We start from the raw sequence: 13,827 nt of genomic DNA, 5'->3' as shown, positions 1-13,827 counted from the left end.
TTTCACCATCACAGCATTCATAACATGTTCTGCAAAGTAAATACTACAGTGCTGAACAACTATAAATCAAATAGAACGCGGTTATGATTGCGTGAATGGTTAAGAAAAAAGTTGACTAAACATGATTATTGCCACATCTTAAAAGCAACGCAATGCAATTGGACTCCGAGATTGTGGTTGTATATCACATGGTGGGGTATATTATCAATCTTACAATTTGCCGTTAATAATCCCATCGTTTAACTATACAGTGGTGGAGTATATACTTTCAATGATTCTACACAATACATGGATATTAAAACGAGTTTAAATATCCATGAATTATTTAAGTTAATTAAATGTTCGGTTGAACTGATTTATTCAACTATGTTGAACTGATTTATTCAACTATATATATATATATATATATATATATATATATATATTTTTGAAGTTTAAACAAATAAATACTATATTATCTTCAATCTTCTGATACAGTAACTACAAGGATCTTGGTTTTTTTTTGGCTATACCCTATTAGTGAGATTGCGGGTCTATAGTTCGGGATGATTTAATTGGGCTGTTTTCGAAGCTAGTTTTGTTTATCCAAAATAAATAACTAAATTGAGCTTCCTGTTACCTTGCTACCTTGCTAATTTCCATGGGATACGATAAGAACAGTGCTTAATAATAAGGTGACGTTTACCGGGTCAACATTCCTAGAAATTATTTTATTCAATTAAAAACAACTTCCGAGGTGTACCAAAAACAGATTACGAGATATGATGCAGGATTAATATATCATAACTGTTGTATTCAATTATAAAATCATATCATGCATGCCAATTTGGAGTAAGAATATGGTTAACGTCCAACCTAATTTTTAGATGGATATAAATGGCAACCACACCCTTTTCAAGTTACAGGAATCTCGCAAAATTTCAATTCTCAATAAGATGCATTCTCTCTGTTTTAGGGAGAAAAAAAGAGTAAAAATTTAAAACTATTTATAATTACGACGTATACTCACAAAATGTTGTATCATATTTTATTTAGAATTTTTATGTTATTTTTATATTTTATTATTATTTGATTTTATTTTCTCACGTGTCAAATTATTAAATAATCGTTTTTTTATTCTCTTTCATCATTTAATTTTTTTTTTCATCTTACAAGATTGGAACATTAGCAATAAAAACTTACGAGTTTGACATAAAGTGGAGACCGCTGTTTCTCATCAGTGGACAAAAATTCGAATTTATTTTTTCAGTTACGACAGAAAAAGTACAATTAGATCATCAAGCTAATAAATGACACAATGATATTCTCTAAAATATAATAAAGCATATACCGATCATAAGTATTATGATTTTATTAAGTTTATGGTCTAATTTGGAGTACTTATATTAATTTCTAATAGTTTAAGATCTTATTTTGAACTCAAAATATATCTAAATCGGTAAATGATCATATTTTATCTTTGAATCATGTTTTTAGGTGATTTATAAGCATTTAATTACTATTTTGTAGTTTAGGGAAAAGTTAGGAAACATGAAAGGAAGCAAAGGACAAAGTGGTGAGTTCAAAGCATAAGGAATTTTTGGCTAAGTCTCTAAGTCTCAGATCCCACGCTTAGCCTCAGTTGGACAGAGAGTCAAGGAAACAACTTTAATCTTCACATTGAGCAATGAAAATTGGCATTGAGTGTCAGTGTTTCAGAAAGTCACTCCCTTCTAGACCAATCCCTCACACTTAGTGTGGCATGTCACGCTTAGCGTGAATTGTGCTGACATGTCATTATTCAGATAAGACAAAAAAATTTATGACTTAAAAGAGAGAATTTCGAGGAGTTAAGGAGAGGACCTTTCTTGGAGTATAGGACTCTAGGTTGTGGTTGGAGAGTTTTGGAACCTTCAAAATCAAACTTCTTCATTTCTTCATCATTTTTGTAGAGTTCTACATGTCTATGTGTAGCTAATCTCACCCTTGTTGGGGTTTGATGTAACTAGTAAACTCATTCTCAATATAAACTCTAAGTGATCAATTTCAGTTGTTATTCAGTTTTATTGTCCTGTTTCTTGTGCATAATGCTTGTTATGATTTGATTTCCCTTAACTTGAACTTGAGGTTTTTAAGAGATTGGAAAATACTTTTGAACCTTTGAATGGAAATAAAGCAACTGATGGTGCTTATATCTAGGAATAGAGTAAATGTCATTAGTCTTTCTTAAGCTCTAGTTTTGAAAGTTGGTTTCCTGGTGAAACTATGCAAGGAATTGATAGGTTAATCTAGCAACTTAGATGTCAACTTGTAAGGGATTAAGGTTGGTTATTTTTTAGAGTGATTGATAAAAATTTGAATGATAACTATTGTGAGCTCATTGATAAACATGAGAAGAAAGTTTAGTGAAGTCAAAACCCCAACTAGGGATGGTAATGGGACCCCATGGGGGTGGGTTAATCTGCCCTCACCCCGTTGAATGAAAATTGGCCCCATGGGGGTGGGTGTATCCATTAAGCGAGTATCCATGAATTTCTTGAATACCCACGGATATCCATGGATATTCATGGATATTTATAAATTTTTTAAGAAATTAAAAGAATTATATTACAAATAATTTTAAGTTTATATTCAATGTCATTGAAATATTAAAAATAAAAATTTAATATTAATTTTAAACTTGTATTTGACGTTAATTTTGTTGAAATAATAATAAAAATGCAAGATAATCAATAACTTAAAATACACCAATCTCACAAATAAGTTAATGTCTCATCACAAAGCTATAATTATTCAATCTCATAATTCCAAACGAAAGTAAACAACTTAAAATACATAAATTTATTAGTCCAATCAAAGTTAGAAAATTAATTAAATTACATCCAACATAATTTTATAACATGCTTAACACATGTATTATTAGTAGCTTCATCAACCTCACTTTTGTAAGAAAATAAGATGAGAGAGTGTAGTTTTAGGGTTATGTGGTACAATGATAATTAGGATATTTAAGAAATATTATTAAACGAGTACTCGCGAGTATGAATATCATCATACCCGTCCTCGCCCCGTTTATAAACAGGTAAAAAATTATCTGTTCTCATTATCCGTGAGTACTCAATTAGCCTGTCCATTTATTATTCGTAACGGATTTTACCCGCAAATATCCGCGGGTGCGGGTATTTTTGTCATTTCTAACCCCAACACTTATTAATATTATTTTAGAATAAAGTTTTGCACCCTAAGTGTTTACAAAAATACCAAAAAGAATTCTTATAACATTCACATTGTTTACTTACATTGTTTACTACAACAAATCAAATTTTTATTACTTTTTGTTAGCTTAATTAGTATAACAAATAATTTTGTAAAATGTTGTATAAGTTCCTTGAAATAGGATACTCATACTTTCATTAAATTACTTATATAATTTGATACATGTACCAAAGACGATAACAACTCAAAAAAAAAAAATCAATATGATTAAAATAAGGTTTTCTATATCATTCTTAAACAACTATGAGAGGTACCAAGATATAGCGAAGTGAATAACAATAATTAATGAATCACCATAAAAAAATCAAATATAATTAATTTAAAACAAGTTGTGCAATAGGATGTAAAAAAAATAAAAATCAGTTGTTAGAATGTGAAAGATTACCGAGATATATCCAAGTCAATAACAATAACGAATTACGATAAAAAAAATTAATATAACGTAGCTGGTCGAGCAATTTGATTCTTTTTCTAATGGTTACCATTCTGCGGTCCAATCGATTTTATTTTAATATCAGTGAGGTTGAGACACGTTTTTATTAAAAGTAAAATAATAAATAATAAATATAAGTTGATTTAGTGTTATAATTAATTTATTAATTTTAAGGTCTTGATTTTAATAAAAAATATATTTTTTTATTTTTTTAAATAAAAAATATAACGATTAATAAAATATAAAAATCAAATACTATAAAAATGTTTTATTTTAGAATCGGCCAAAAGTCAATTCTAAATCATAAAATTCGACATAATATTGTCGGTCGTTTGTCAAATTTTGGCTTATGCTAAATAAGTTGACACAATTTTTTTTTGTGTCAACTAAGCTGTTGATAACAAGTTTATTCATTTTAATTTTTTATTGTTGGTTAAGCTGATACTAAGTACACACAAAATTTTTATTTTTTTCTTATCTTCTTTTTCCAGCTTATCATTTATTTGTTCGTATTTTTAACATTCTCAAGGACTTGATCTGTGAACCTTGAGGTCTCAAGTGAACTTGATAACCAAGTATATCACAACACATTATCTATATAAGATTGAAAATAATTATCTTTATCTTTTTCAAAGTATGTATACTATCGAAAAATTTGACGTTATTTTAAGATATAACGTCGATTTTTTCGATACTAAATTTAAATTTTAAGTTTAGCATCGAAAAAGCTAGAGCTATTTATTTAAATATAGTGTTGACTTTTCTGATACTAATTTAAAATAACGTCAGCTTTTAACTGACGCTTATTTCTCGTAGCTATTTCAGTGTTTTCTTGTAGTGAAAGTGATTACTAAAAAAATATTCTTTTTTTATATATTAATATAAATAACCTAGTTATGACATAATATTATATGATAATATCATATTTAAGAACGGTAGTTACTACTTAGGATTTAATGAACGCATACGTTTTAAAAAGTTATTTACCGTACATAATAAGTTTGTTAATTTTCATAGTAATTATTTTTAAGTCATATAATTAATAATTTTTTATCAGTTAATTCTTTTACACCGATAATTTATCATCATTAAACTCAAATACTTCATATACTGAGTTCAGATTGGTTATTCAAACTTCGAATGCAACAGTCAAATATGTAATAAAATGTTAAAATATCTAAACGAGAAAACCAACTTAGTTGTCAGAATGTGTTTTTGGAGTATTCTCCATTCATATGAGAACAATACGTTTCTATTCAGAATTGGCCATGGCTTTTTTTGAGTTTAAAGAGATAAAATAAATAAAAGTTTTAAAGATTACGTATTTTCCTTTCAACATAGTCTATTCCTAAGATCTAAGATTCCAATTTTGAATAACTCTAGCAGTTTAATGAGACTAAATTTAAAGAGTTTTACCATACCATCAAAGTTGTTTAAAAAAGATATGTCAATTGAATGCTTTGATTATACAACTAAAAAGAAAGCTACCTTTTATGGTTTTAAAAATTAAGCTTAAAGTGATTCAAATTTTGTTTAATAATCAATTCAGTCCCATTTTAAGTGAACATTTCCATTTTGAAATTTGTATTTGGAGACCAAGGGAAAACTTGTGACCACCCCAAACAGGCCCTAAATTTAAAGGATCTAATTTTTATCCATCGACAATTTAAAGAGTCTTACTCTATCACCAAAGCTGTTAAAAGTTGTGCTGCTAGGGAAAGACTCGATATACTACTACAATGACATTACAGTTTTCTGTTTACTGACAACATAAAATGTCTTGCTCACGGTGGATCAAATTTAAGTTCAATGTTAGAACAAAAAAAGAAAAAAGACATCCTTTTCCCGGTTTAAGCATTGAAAGGATGGAAAGAATGTTAATTTGTTTTATAGTTTATTCTCTCATTGCTATTAATTTCTAATTAACATTTGAATAATGTAGTACCTTTTATCCTTGCTTGCTTGTTATATTCTCACTTGTAGTTGACTTGTTTTGTAGTGTATAGTTCTTGGGTTATATCCTACCCATGCATCAGTAACCGGTTCTTGTCTTGCCCTGTGTGGGAAGTGAACCACACAGAACCTAGCAAGGCTATTGGTATGACTGTGATCCATTAGTTAGTATTATATGCCACTAGCAATGGCCCGTGGTGTGCGTATATTAAAACAGATTTAAAACTCCGTGATGCACTGAATTAAAATTCCATTGTGTTTTCTTGTAGCATAACATAACTTAATCTAGTTTGTGTAATTTGATGACATCTGTGGCAACCTGCCTGCTTAATAGGAACATCATATGGTGCCAAGTAAATTTTCTTGTTGCGAGTATTGACCCCTACCCTCGTCGTGAAATGGGAAGTGTTTAACTTCACCTCGAGTGTTTCACTTCTCTTTATTTCCCGTTTATAAACTTTTTAGGCTCTTTGTATTATAAATATATATTTTCACGTAATCATTTAATCCCTAGTTAATAGAATGACATTGGAACAATTCCTATAATTTAAAGATTAATTAGGACGAGTTAAAGTGTTTACATGCTAAAGAGATATGTCATAGTAGTTTTTTCCCTATCTACCATTTTTGACCGATAAAAGAAAAAAGAGATATGTCATACAGTTCAGGGAGATTGAATACTCTTTTTCTTAATATATTTTAGTTATTTCCTACGTGCTGGGCTTTGCAATTGTTTTGACTCATTATTTTTTATATTCCACAGAGCTTCATGGAATAGATCGAACTATTTTGAATCGTGCACTGAAACTATTAGAACAGAAGGGAAAGCTTGTGGTCTTTAAAGGAACTTCAACTGATGATGAAGGAGTTAAATTTTCTCTATAATTTTGTGTTTGAATCTATTGAATCTTGGGGTTTTTAAATATGTTCAACAGGGGGAATCTTTTGGTATCTACCTCATGAGTTTGTTGACGTGCAAGATGTGTAAGAAAAAGCTGTAGTTAATTGCTATTGAATTTCATTTCGGGAGCTTCGTTAAGAGTTTAGTTTTGTAGTCATTCGTGGTTAAATTAGTGAAACTATGCTGCCTGAGAAATCATGAAATTCATAAATAGAAGGTGGCCTTCAATTGTGCCAAAAAAATTATCTTGGTTAAAAAAATTGATGCTGTTGTTACTATAAAAAATAATGATATGCTGTTTTTTCAATGGTTGTATATGTCTGCATCAGTCCATCAGTTACTCGTACTACTGCGAAGTTGTTTTCATAAATTAATAATAGAATGATTTTGAATGGCATTTAGTTTTAAGTCTTGATGAAAGCACCAGTTGCTTTTAGAGTTTAGCGTTAGCAACCACGATTGCTCCCATTTTCACCATCACAGCATTCATAACATGTTCTGCAAAGTAAATACTATGGTGCTGAACAACTATAAATCAAATAGAACACGGTTATGATTGCTTGAATGGTTAAGAAAAATTGTTAACCGCTTTCGGTCTGAGTAGAAACATGCATCAGCTCAAACCTCACGGTCAACCTGCCAAGTGACACGCCCAAGGCAGACCACATGTCGTTTTATGTTTTGCGACTTTTGTAGCACACACGGACTATTGTTTTCTTCAATTTTTTAAAGTATTTTTTTAATCCAATAATAACCAGTACTTTCACTGGATAAATTATTAGATAATTTTGAATCACGATATATAATTAAATATTATTTTTTTTATAAATTAAAAATCTTAAATATTTATCATGTAAAAATTAATTGAGATCATGAATAAATAATTTATCATATAAATAATTTATTATATAAAGTCCATCAATTAACATGGTCTAATCAACTTCAATGAAAAATTATATATATATATATATATATACATGAGGAGAGATCTTTTTATTCCGGGAGTAGTAAGTTTAGGTTGAGTTACTTTAAACTTATTCCGTTTAATAACTCATGTTCTACATCAAATTTCAACGATCCAACCGTTCAATTTAAAGTTTTTAATGCATAGATCAAATTTGTAAATTTTTAGAAAATTTGAAAATTATTTGATACTTCATTTTATTAATTCAAATTGACGGATAATCATAAAATTATTTTATACATTGATTCAAATTAATGAAACAAAGTATCAAATAATTTTTAAATTTTCTAAAAATTTACAGATTTGATCTATGTATTAATAGCTTTAAATTGAATGGTTGGATCGTTGAAATTTGATGTAAAACATAAATTATTGAATAGAGTAAGTCTAGGTAGACTTATTCCTAAAATAAAAGGATCCCTCCTCTCTCTCTCTATATATATATATATAATTTTTTTTTATGTTTTAATCTTAACCATTCATAACAAAAGAAATGTGGATCATATAATTAGGATGGCCACCATTTAATGTCATATAATTACTTAAAAAATTCACGTGACAAAAAAAAAAATCAACATAACTTTGTTATGTTTTAATTTTGACCATTCATAACAAGACTTAACGATCAATATCCATATAAACATTGAAACAACATACAATTTTATTATTTTTATTGAGTTTTACTCACAATTAAAACAAAAAATACATTCCTTATACGCACTATAATTTACATTATCTTATGTTAAAAGAAAAACAAAAGTAAACATTGAAAAAGACTTATTAACAAATAACAATCTCCTAAGACTCCTAAAAACTTATAGTACACATTTCCCACGAGATATTAAGACATTTTCAACAATTAAAATTCTAACATACGCAACAAACCTGATAATTAGAATCAACAGCAATTTTAGTTATAGAGCGCCATGAGCCAATTAATACTAGTACCAATTTTTGTTTTTTCATTTGTGATGCTTTGCCTCATCGTCGATGACAGTTGAAATGGTCTCTTTCAAGTTGAATGATTAATTGTTGTAACACCTTGAGATACTTGCTTGTGAAATGATCATGTATCATCCTTCTTGAAAGTCTGAGTTTTCCATATAACTGTCTAGGTGTTTCATACAAATAGACATGTTTCTCATTAGGATCATTGCAACTTAAATTAGAATTTTCAAAGGAAGCTGCAGGGACAATATGCATGATCCTTCCTGGAGGATAAAGATGACGTCTACCCAATTTGGTGGCTGGAGAAGAATTATCTTCTTCATCAATGTTTTTGGTCTTGGTTGCATCTTTTTCTTCCTTAGCATGAATGATAGAGATATCATCATCTTTTTGCAATTTAAGTTTCCCCATTTGATTTAACATTGTGTCTTCATCATAATCATCTGTGTCATCATCGTCCGATCCTTCACTAGAGAAATTTAATTCTTCCTCATCTAATATATACTCTTCATTCAAAAGAGACTCATAATTTATATTTGATGATAAAGAAGCTTCATCCAAGTTATCTGATTCAGAGTTTGATAATGTTTCAACGTTCTCAGGATTGGACCAAGGTATCAATTGGTGAGTTCTTTCTTCATACTTTGCCACAACCTTTAGTTATAAAAAAGACTATCGATATTAGATTATCAAAACATGTATATGATTTGAGAAATTCCTATGAAAAAAGGAGATATGTATAATTAAAAAAAAATAGCTAGAGTAATAATATTTATCAAGATCAATATTCAATATATAGTTCCTTACGTATGGTTAGCTAATTGTGAGAGCAAACTCTTGTTAGAGTCTAGTGAATTTGAGACTTTATCCTTATTATAGAGCATGTATCGAGTATTTTGAATGTCATATATATATATATATATATATATAAGGGATCTTAAAGCTACCTGGGCGCAATGGTTTAGCGCATGTTCTGCAATGGCTTTTGCTAATGGTAAGTGAGATCCAATTATAGTTATATGTCTTTGAATTGTATTTGTGGTGGTTTTATCCTTAGTTCGACCCTGCAAATTATTCAATTAATTAAAAATGATATAATGAAAGCCAACTTGAACAAATTAAGAATGAACCATTTTCTAACATATAAGTACATCATCAGAAATCAAGAAATTAATATAAAGAAACATATGAAAAACACAAATCATTTTCTAACAGCCATCTTAGTCACTAGTTTGAGCACCTCAGAAATGAAGTCATGAACAGAAAAAACTGACAATGTAGGCACCATGTCAGAACCATTTATAACGGAAATGATAAAGGGCTTCCCAAATTCGGCTAATTCCAATGTCATACAAGCAGCTGCATGAATAACAATTGTCAAACATGAACTTAGCAATGATGATTATGACAAGATTTGAGAAAAGATAAGTACAATATATATTCATCCTAAAATACACAACTAGAACTTTCTTTCTTCATTCTCATTTCCATCCCATTTTATTTTTATCCATATTTTTCTTCTTCATTACATCATTTATCATATATATTATTTTCTCCTTCTCTCTACTTCAATGCGTGTGCTATTTTAATTAGGAGCAACTATTTCATTTGAAAATTTGTGTGGATTTTTTTTATTAAATATTTAAATCACATGTATTTTACACACACAATACCTGATCACAATGTTTATAATAGTAATTTAATATTTAATTCAAATTTCATATCACTGTCTAATTAGAGTACAACATCCTAACATATAGAGATACTTTATGTTGTCCCAATAAAGATATGGATATACAATGGTTTACTATAATTTTTACTTTTATGGTTTGAAACAGAATATATACAATAAACTAATTATTATAGTGGTTTACCGTTGGTTATTTAAGAATAAAATATGCCACTAACAGTCGTTTAACGAGAAATGCTTTGTAACACACTTCTCCATATTCTCTTATAATGATTAAATTATATATTACAGAAATTGGTTACTCAATTGAACAAATTAAAACTTAAGACGTATAATAATTACATGCCTGGGCCAAACGTGACGCAAGTGCTTGAAGAGAACTGTGGTATTTCTCTAAGCTTATATGTCAACAGTGCAGCAGTACCACCACCAAGCGAGTGTCCAACAATCTATATGGAAATTATAATTATAAAAAAAAAAAATCAAACATAGGGTTTCATGAAATAAAAAAAAAATGGAATACCTAAATTTAACTATAAAAAGGGTTAGGTGGTTCAGCTTTTGATTTTAGAGAGGTTTACTGGATGGATAGGTCATCCCTCACATTTTGGACCAATATTTAGTTGCTGATGATGTATTGTCATCTATTTCTTGAGTAGAATAAAGTATCCACTTGTATCCAGGCTAAGCAAGAAAAAGAATTAAATGTATTTTTTTCCATAAAATTTTCACAAAACTTTCGAAATTAAATATTTTCTCACTCCATTAATAATATAGGTAATTGTTAACGTATTAGTTGATTATTAACTACATATATATTATATCATGTTGTAATCCATATGCAACATCATCCATGTAAGTCAACAATCAACATTTAATGTAAGAGATTAACATGTTATTATATACAAGAGGTACGAGAATTTAAATATTAAATGATAAAATGTAGAATTTTGAAAGTTAGATTAGGAAGTGTATAATTTTCCAAGAATGTAGTACCTTGATTTTGAAGTCGGGATGATGTTGAAGAGCATCAAGAAGTACAGGAATGCAACGCTTTTTAACCCATAAAGCTGCAGCAACCATACCACGGTGTGCATGACCTGAAACCTTCTTGTTCCCACTTTGCTCACTGCCATGGCTGTAAATGATGTGTTCGAAGGAGATGGGAGCACACAGTGCATCTGTCAACATATCTCTTAGGCTACGAGTTCCCCGGATGAACACAATCAAACTTTTTGATTTTCTGTCACGTATAACTGTGAAAGCAGGCCTTAGAATCTGGTCACATGCATCAAAATATTTTTCAGTTAAATACATCTAGCCATAAATATGGATATATACATATATAAAAAATTAAATATATACCCGTGCTGTTGTCTTCCTTAGGAGCACATCCTCCTCGTCGAATACAGCGAACGCTTTTCTGCTAGTGAAAAGCATGGTCCGTGTCAACAATGTCTTAAACTCGTGTAACTCCTTTAGAATTTCAGGGGTTTTCAGTTGTACACAATCGCTTCTTTCACTGCATTCTCTTGCCACTGTTTTCTTACCCTACATTTCACAGAATCAGTGCAAGTTAACAAGAGGTAAAAATACATATCCAACTGCATGCATCATATAATAACACTTAATTACATGTGACATGTAGAAACTACATGCATGGTGAGGAAAAGTGGAAAGAAAGATAAGAAGTTGGAAGTGACCTTGTCCATGATAGCATGAAGGATGGCCCTAGACAAGTCGAAGAGGTGCCACGTGCCTCGTGCCTCCATGTGAGCGTGCTTCATCGCTTCTGCTAACATGGACACTGCTTCTAACAAATTCTTCGGTGCTTCAAGTGGCTTCCGTTCAACCATCGCTGCCATCGTCTCAAGAGAAACAAGAAGGTTCCAAGCTTATATATATAACAAGATATTTCCTTCAACTGCATGCCAAGTACAGTGCGTGTGACCTTTATATAGGAACACCGCTACCACAACCTTAATTGCTTCTATGTTATGACTAAAATGCCCTTTCTTCTTCTTGGTTGACTTCATGTTCATCGTGCACATTAAGAATGACAAGTTACTTAATTCGTATATAAATTTATACAAGTGGTAGATTGGTAAAAGCAAAACAAAAAAAAATTAGAGGAAGTGTGGAACGAGTCAGATGGTATAATATGGTATACTATAACGAGTAAAAGAAAAAAAGTTGACTAAACATGATTATTGCCACATCTTAAAAGCAACGCAATGCAATTGGACTCCGAGATTGTGGTTGTATATCAAATGGTTGGGTATATTATCAATCTTACAATTTGCCATTAATAATCCCATCGTTTAACAAATTAACAGTGGTGGAGTATATACTTTAAAGGATTCTACACATATACATGGATATAAAAATGAGTTTAATTATCCATGAATTATTTAAGTTAATTAAATGTTCGGTTGAACTGATTTATTTAACTAAATAAATAGGTAAGAATAATTATTTAAATAAATCAAATCCAAATTATTTAATTTTTTTTAACACTTTAATAATTCACGAATATAGTTTATATATGTATTATAATTCTATTTTAATATATTTATTTAAAAATCATAATTTTATTTATTATCATTTTATATATATATATATATATATATCGTTTACTTAATTTTAATTTATAAAAATCATATTTTTAGTTAGTGATTAACAAAATATTCACATCTCAAATGATAGCGTCCCTTCTTTGTAAATTAATGCTTAGATACAACACGTACAACAATTCAAAATTAATTGTTCTTTAACACTTGTGAACTATTTCAATTTTATTTTAAGTGTGAGAGTTGGATTAAAGGAGGAAAGTGTTTATAAATTATTTTTTACATTAATCTTAAATAATGTATTTTTTTTTAATTTTGTTAACACAAATCATCAATTTAAGGTTAAGATATGTCGTCTTCTAGCATTAATCTTTCAACCTCAAACTTGTTGACATTGTTTAAATTATTACATTTAAAATATTATCTATTTTGATACTTGAAAATTGACATAGTTTAATATAATGACATTATTAATTTACTAGTTTTTTTTATTTATTTATAAAAATACTATTTCAAAACATTAAAAAAACACACACACACATATATATATATATATATATATATAATAACATAATTAAAAACATGGAATAATTTTTATTATTATTTCTTTTATTCTGTAAGTTCATATTCTTATTATATTTTAATATATGAAAATTAAAATAAATTGTACTTAAAGAAGAAAAGGATGGATGAATTATTGAAATTTAAGATAAATAATTTAACTCTAATTTAATAAAAATAAATATTTGTAAATTAAAAAGATAAATGTTAATAATAAAATTAAAGTTCAAGATGTCTAAAAAAATTATTTAAATAATAAAAGTATGATATTTTTTTTTTATAATTATTAATAAATATAAAAATAGATAATAATTTAATTAAGTGATTTCAAATTCGTTGATGTTATTATAATTTTTATGAATAAAAAATAATTAAGTAATTTGTGCTTTATAAAAAAAAAAGCACAGGTCATTTAATTTAAATATATAAAAATGGTATATTGAATGATCAACTATATAATTATAAAATACAAATAAAAAAAGAATTAAACGTTAACAAATTTTCTATCACTACAACAAAATTTGTTCTTAACGACAATTATTTAATGACAAT

General features: G+C 28.5%; 2 protein-coding genes across 2 annotated transcripts; both read right to left on the bottom strand.

Annotated features, from left to right (window-relative positions):
* Window positions 1-8,487: 8,487 nt before the first annotated feature.
* LOC145953516 (uncharacterized) lies at window positions 8,488-10,402 on the bottom strand. The gene is made up of 4 exons (XM_083067489.1): window positions 10,363-10,402; window positions 9,668-9,813; window positions 9,402-9,518; window positions 8,488-9,108 (listed from the first exon to the last, which is right to left on the bottom strand). The coding sequence occupies exons 1-4, from the start codon at window positions 10,400-10,402 to the stop codon at window positions 8,488-8,490; spliced, it is 924 nt and encodes a 307-aa protein (XP_082923615.1).
* Window positions 10,403-10,675: 273 nt separating this feature from the next.
* On the bottom strand, window positions 10,676-12,075 carry LOC109800454 (uncharacterized). Its single transcript, XM_083067078.1, has 2 exons — window positions 11,510-12,075; window positions 10,676-11,422 (listed from the first exon to the last, which is right to left on the bottom strand). The coding sequence occupies exons 1-2, from the start codon at window positions 11,582-11,584 to the stop codon at window positions 11,102-11,104; spliced, it is 396 nt and encodes a 131-aa protein (XP_082923204.1). The 5' UTR covers window positions 11,585-12,075; the 3' UTR covers window positions 10,676-11,101.
* Window positions 12,076-13,827: the final 1,752 nt, after the last annotated feature.

Source organism: Cajanus cajan, chromosome 11, assembly GCF_000230855.2.
Source record: "Cajanus cajan strain Asha chromosome 11, NIPB_CcT2T_4, whole genome shotgun sequence".
NCBI lineage: Eukaryota > Viridiplantae > Streptophyta > Magnoliopsida > Fabales > Fabaceae > Cajanus > Cajanus cajan.
The sequence above is the reverse complement of the archived record's forward strand: the minus strand, read 5'-3'. Positions and strand labels throughout refer to the sequence as shown.

Excerpts from the sequence above, each read along its gene's own strand:
- LOC145953516 (XM_083067489.1), bottom strand. The coding sequence starts at position 10,402 with ATGGAGAAGTGTGTTACAAAGCATTTCTCGTTAAACGACT. Across the intron at positions 9,814-10,362 it reads GCATTTCTCGTTAAACGACT|CTGCTTGTATGACATTGGAA; the intron begins GTTAGTGGCATA and ends TTATTCATGCAG. Across the intron at positions 9,109-9,401 it reads CGCTAAACCATTGCGCCCAG|GTTGTGGCAAAGTATGAAGA; the intron begins GTAGCTTTAAGA and ends TTATAACTAAAG.
- LOC109800454 (XM_083067078.1), bottom strand. The coding sequence starts at position 11,584 with ATGCTTTTCACTAGCAGAAAAGCGTTCGCTGTATTCGACGAGGAGGAT. Across the intron at positions 11,423-11,509 it reads TAAGGAAGACAACAGCACGG|ATTCTAAGGCCTGCTTTCAC; the intron begins GTATATATTTAA and ends GCATGTGACCAG.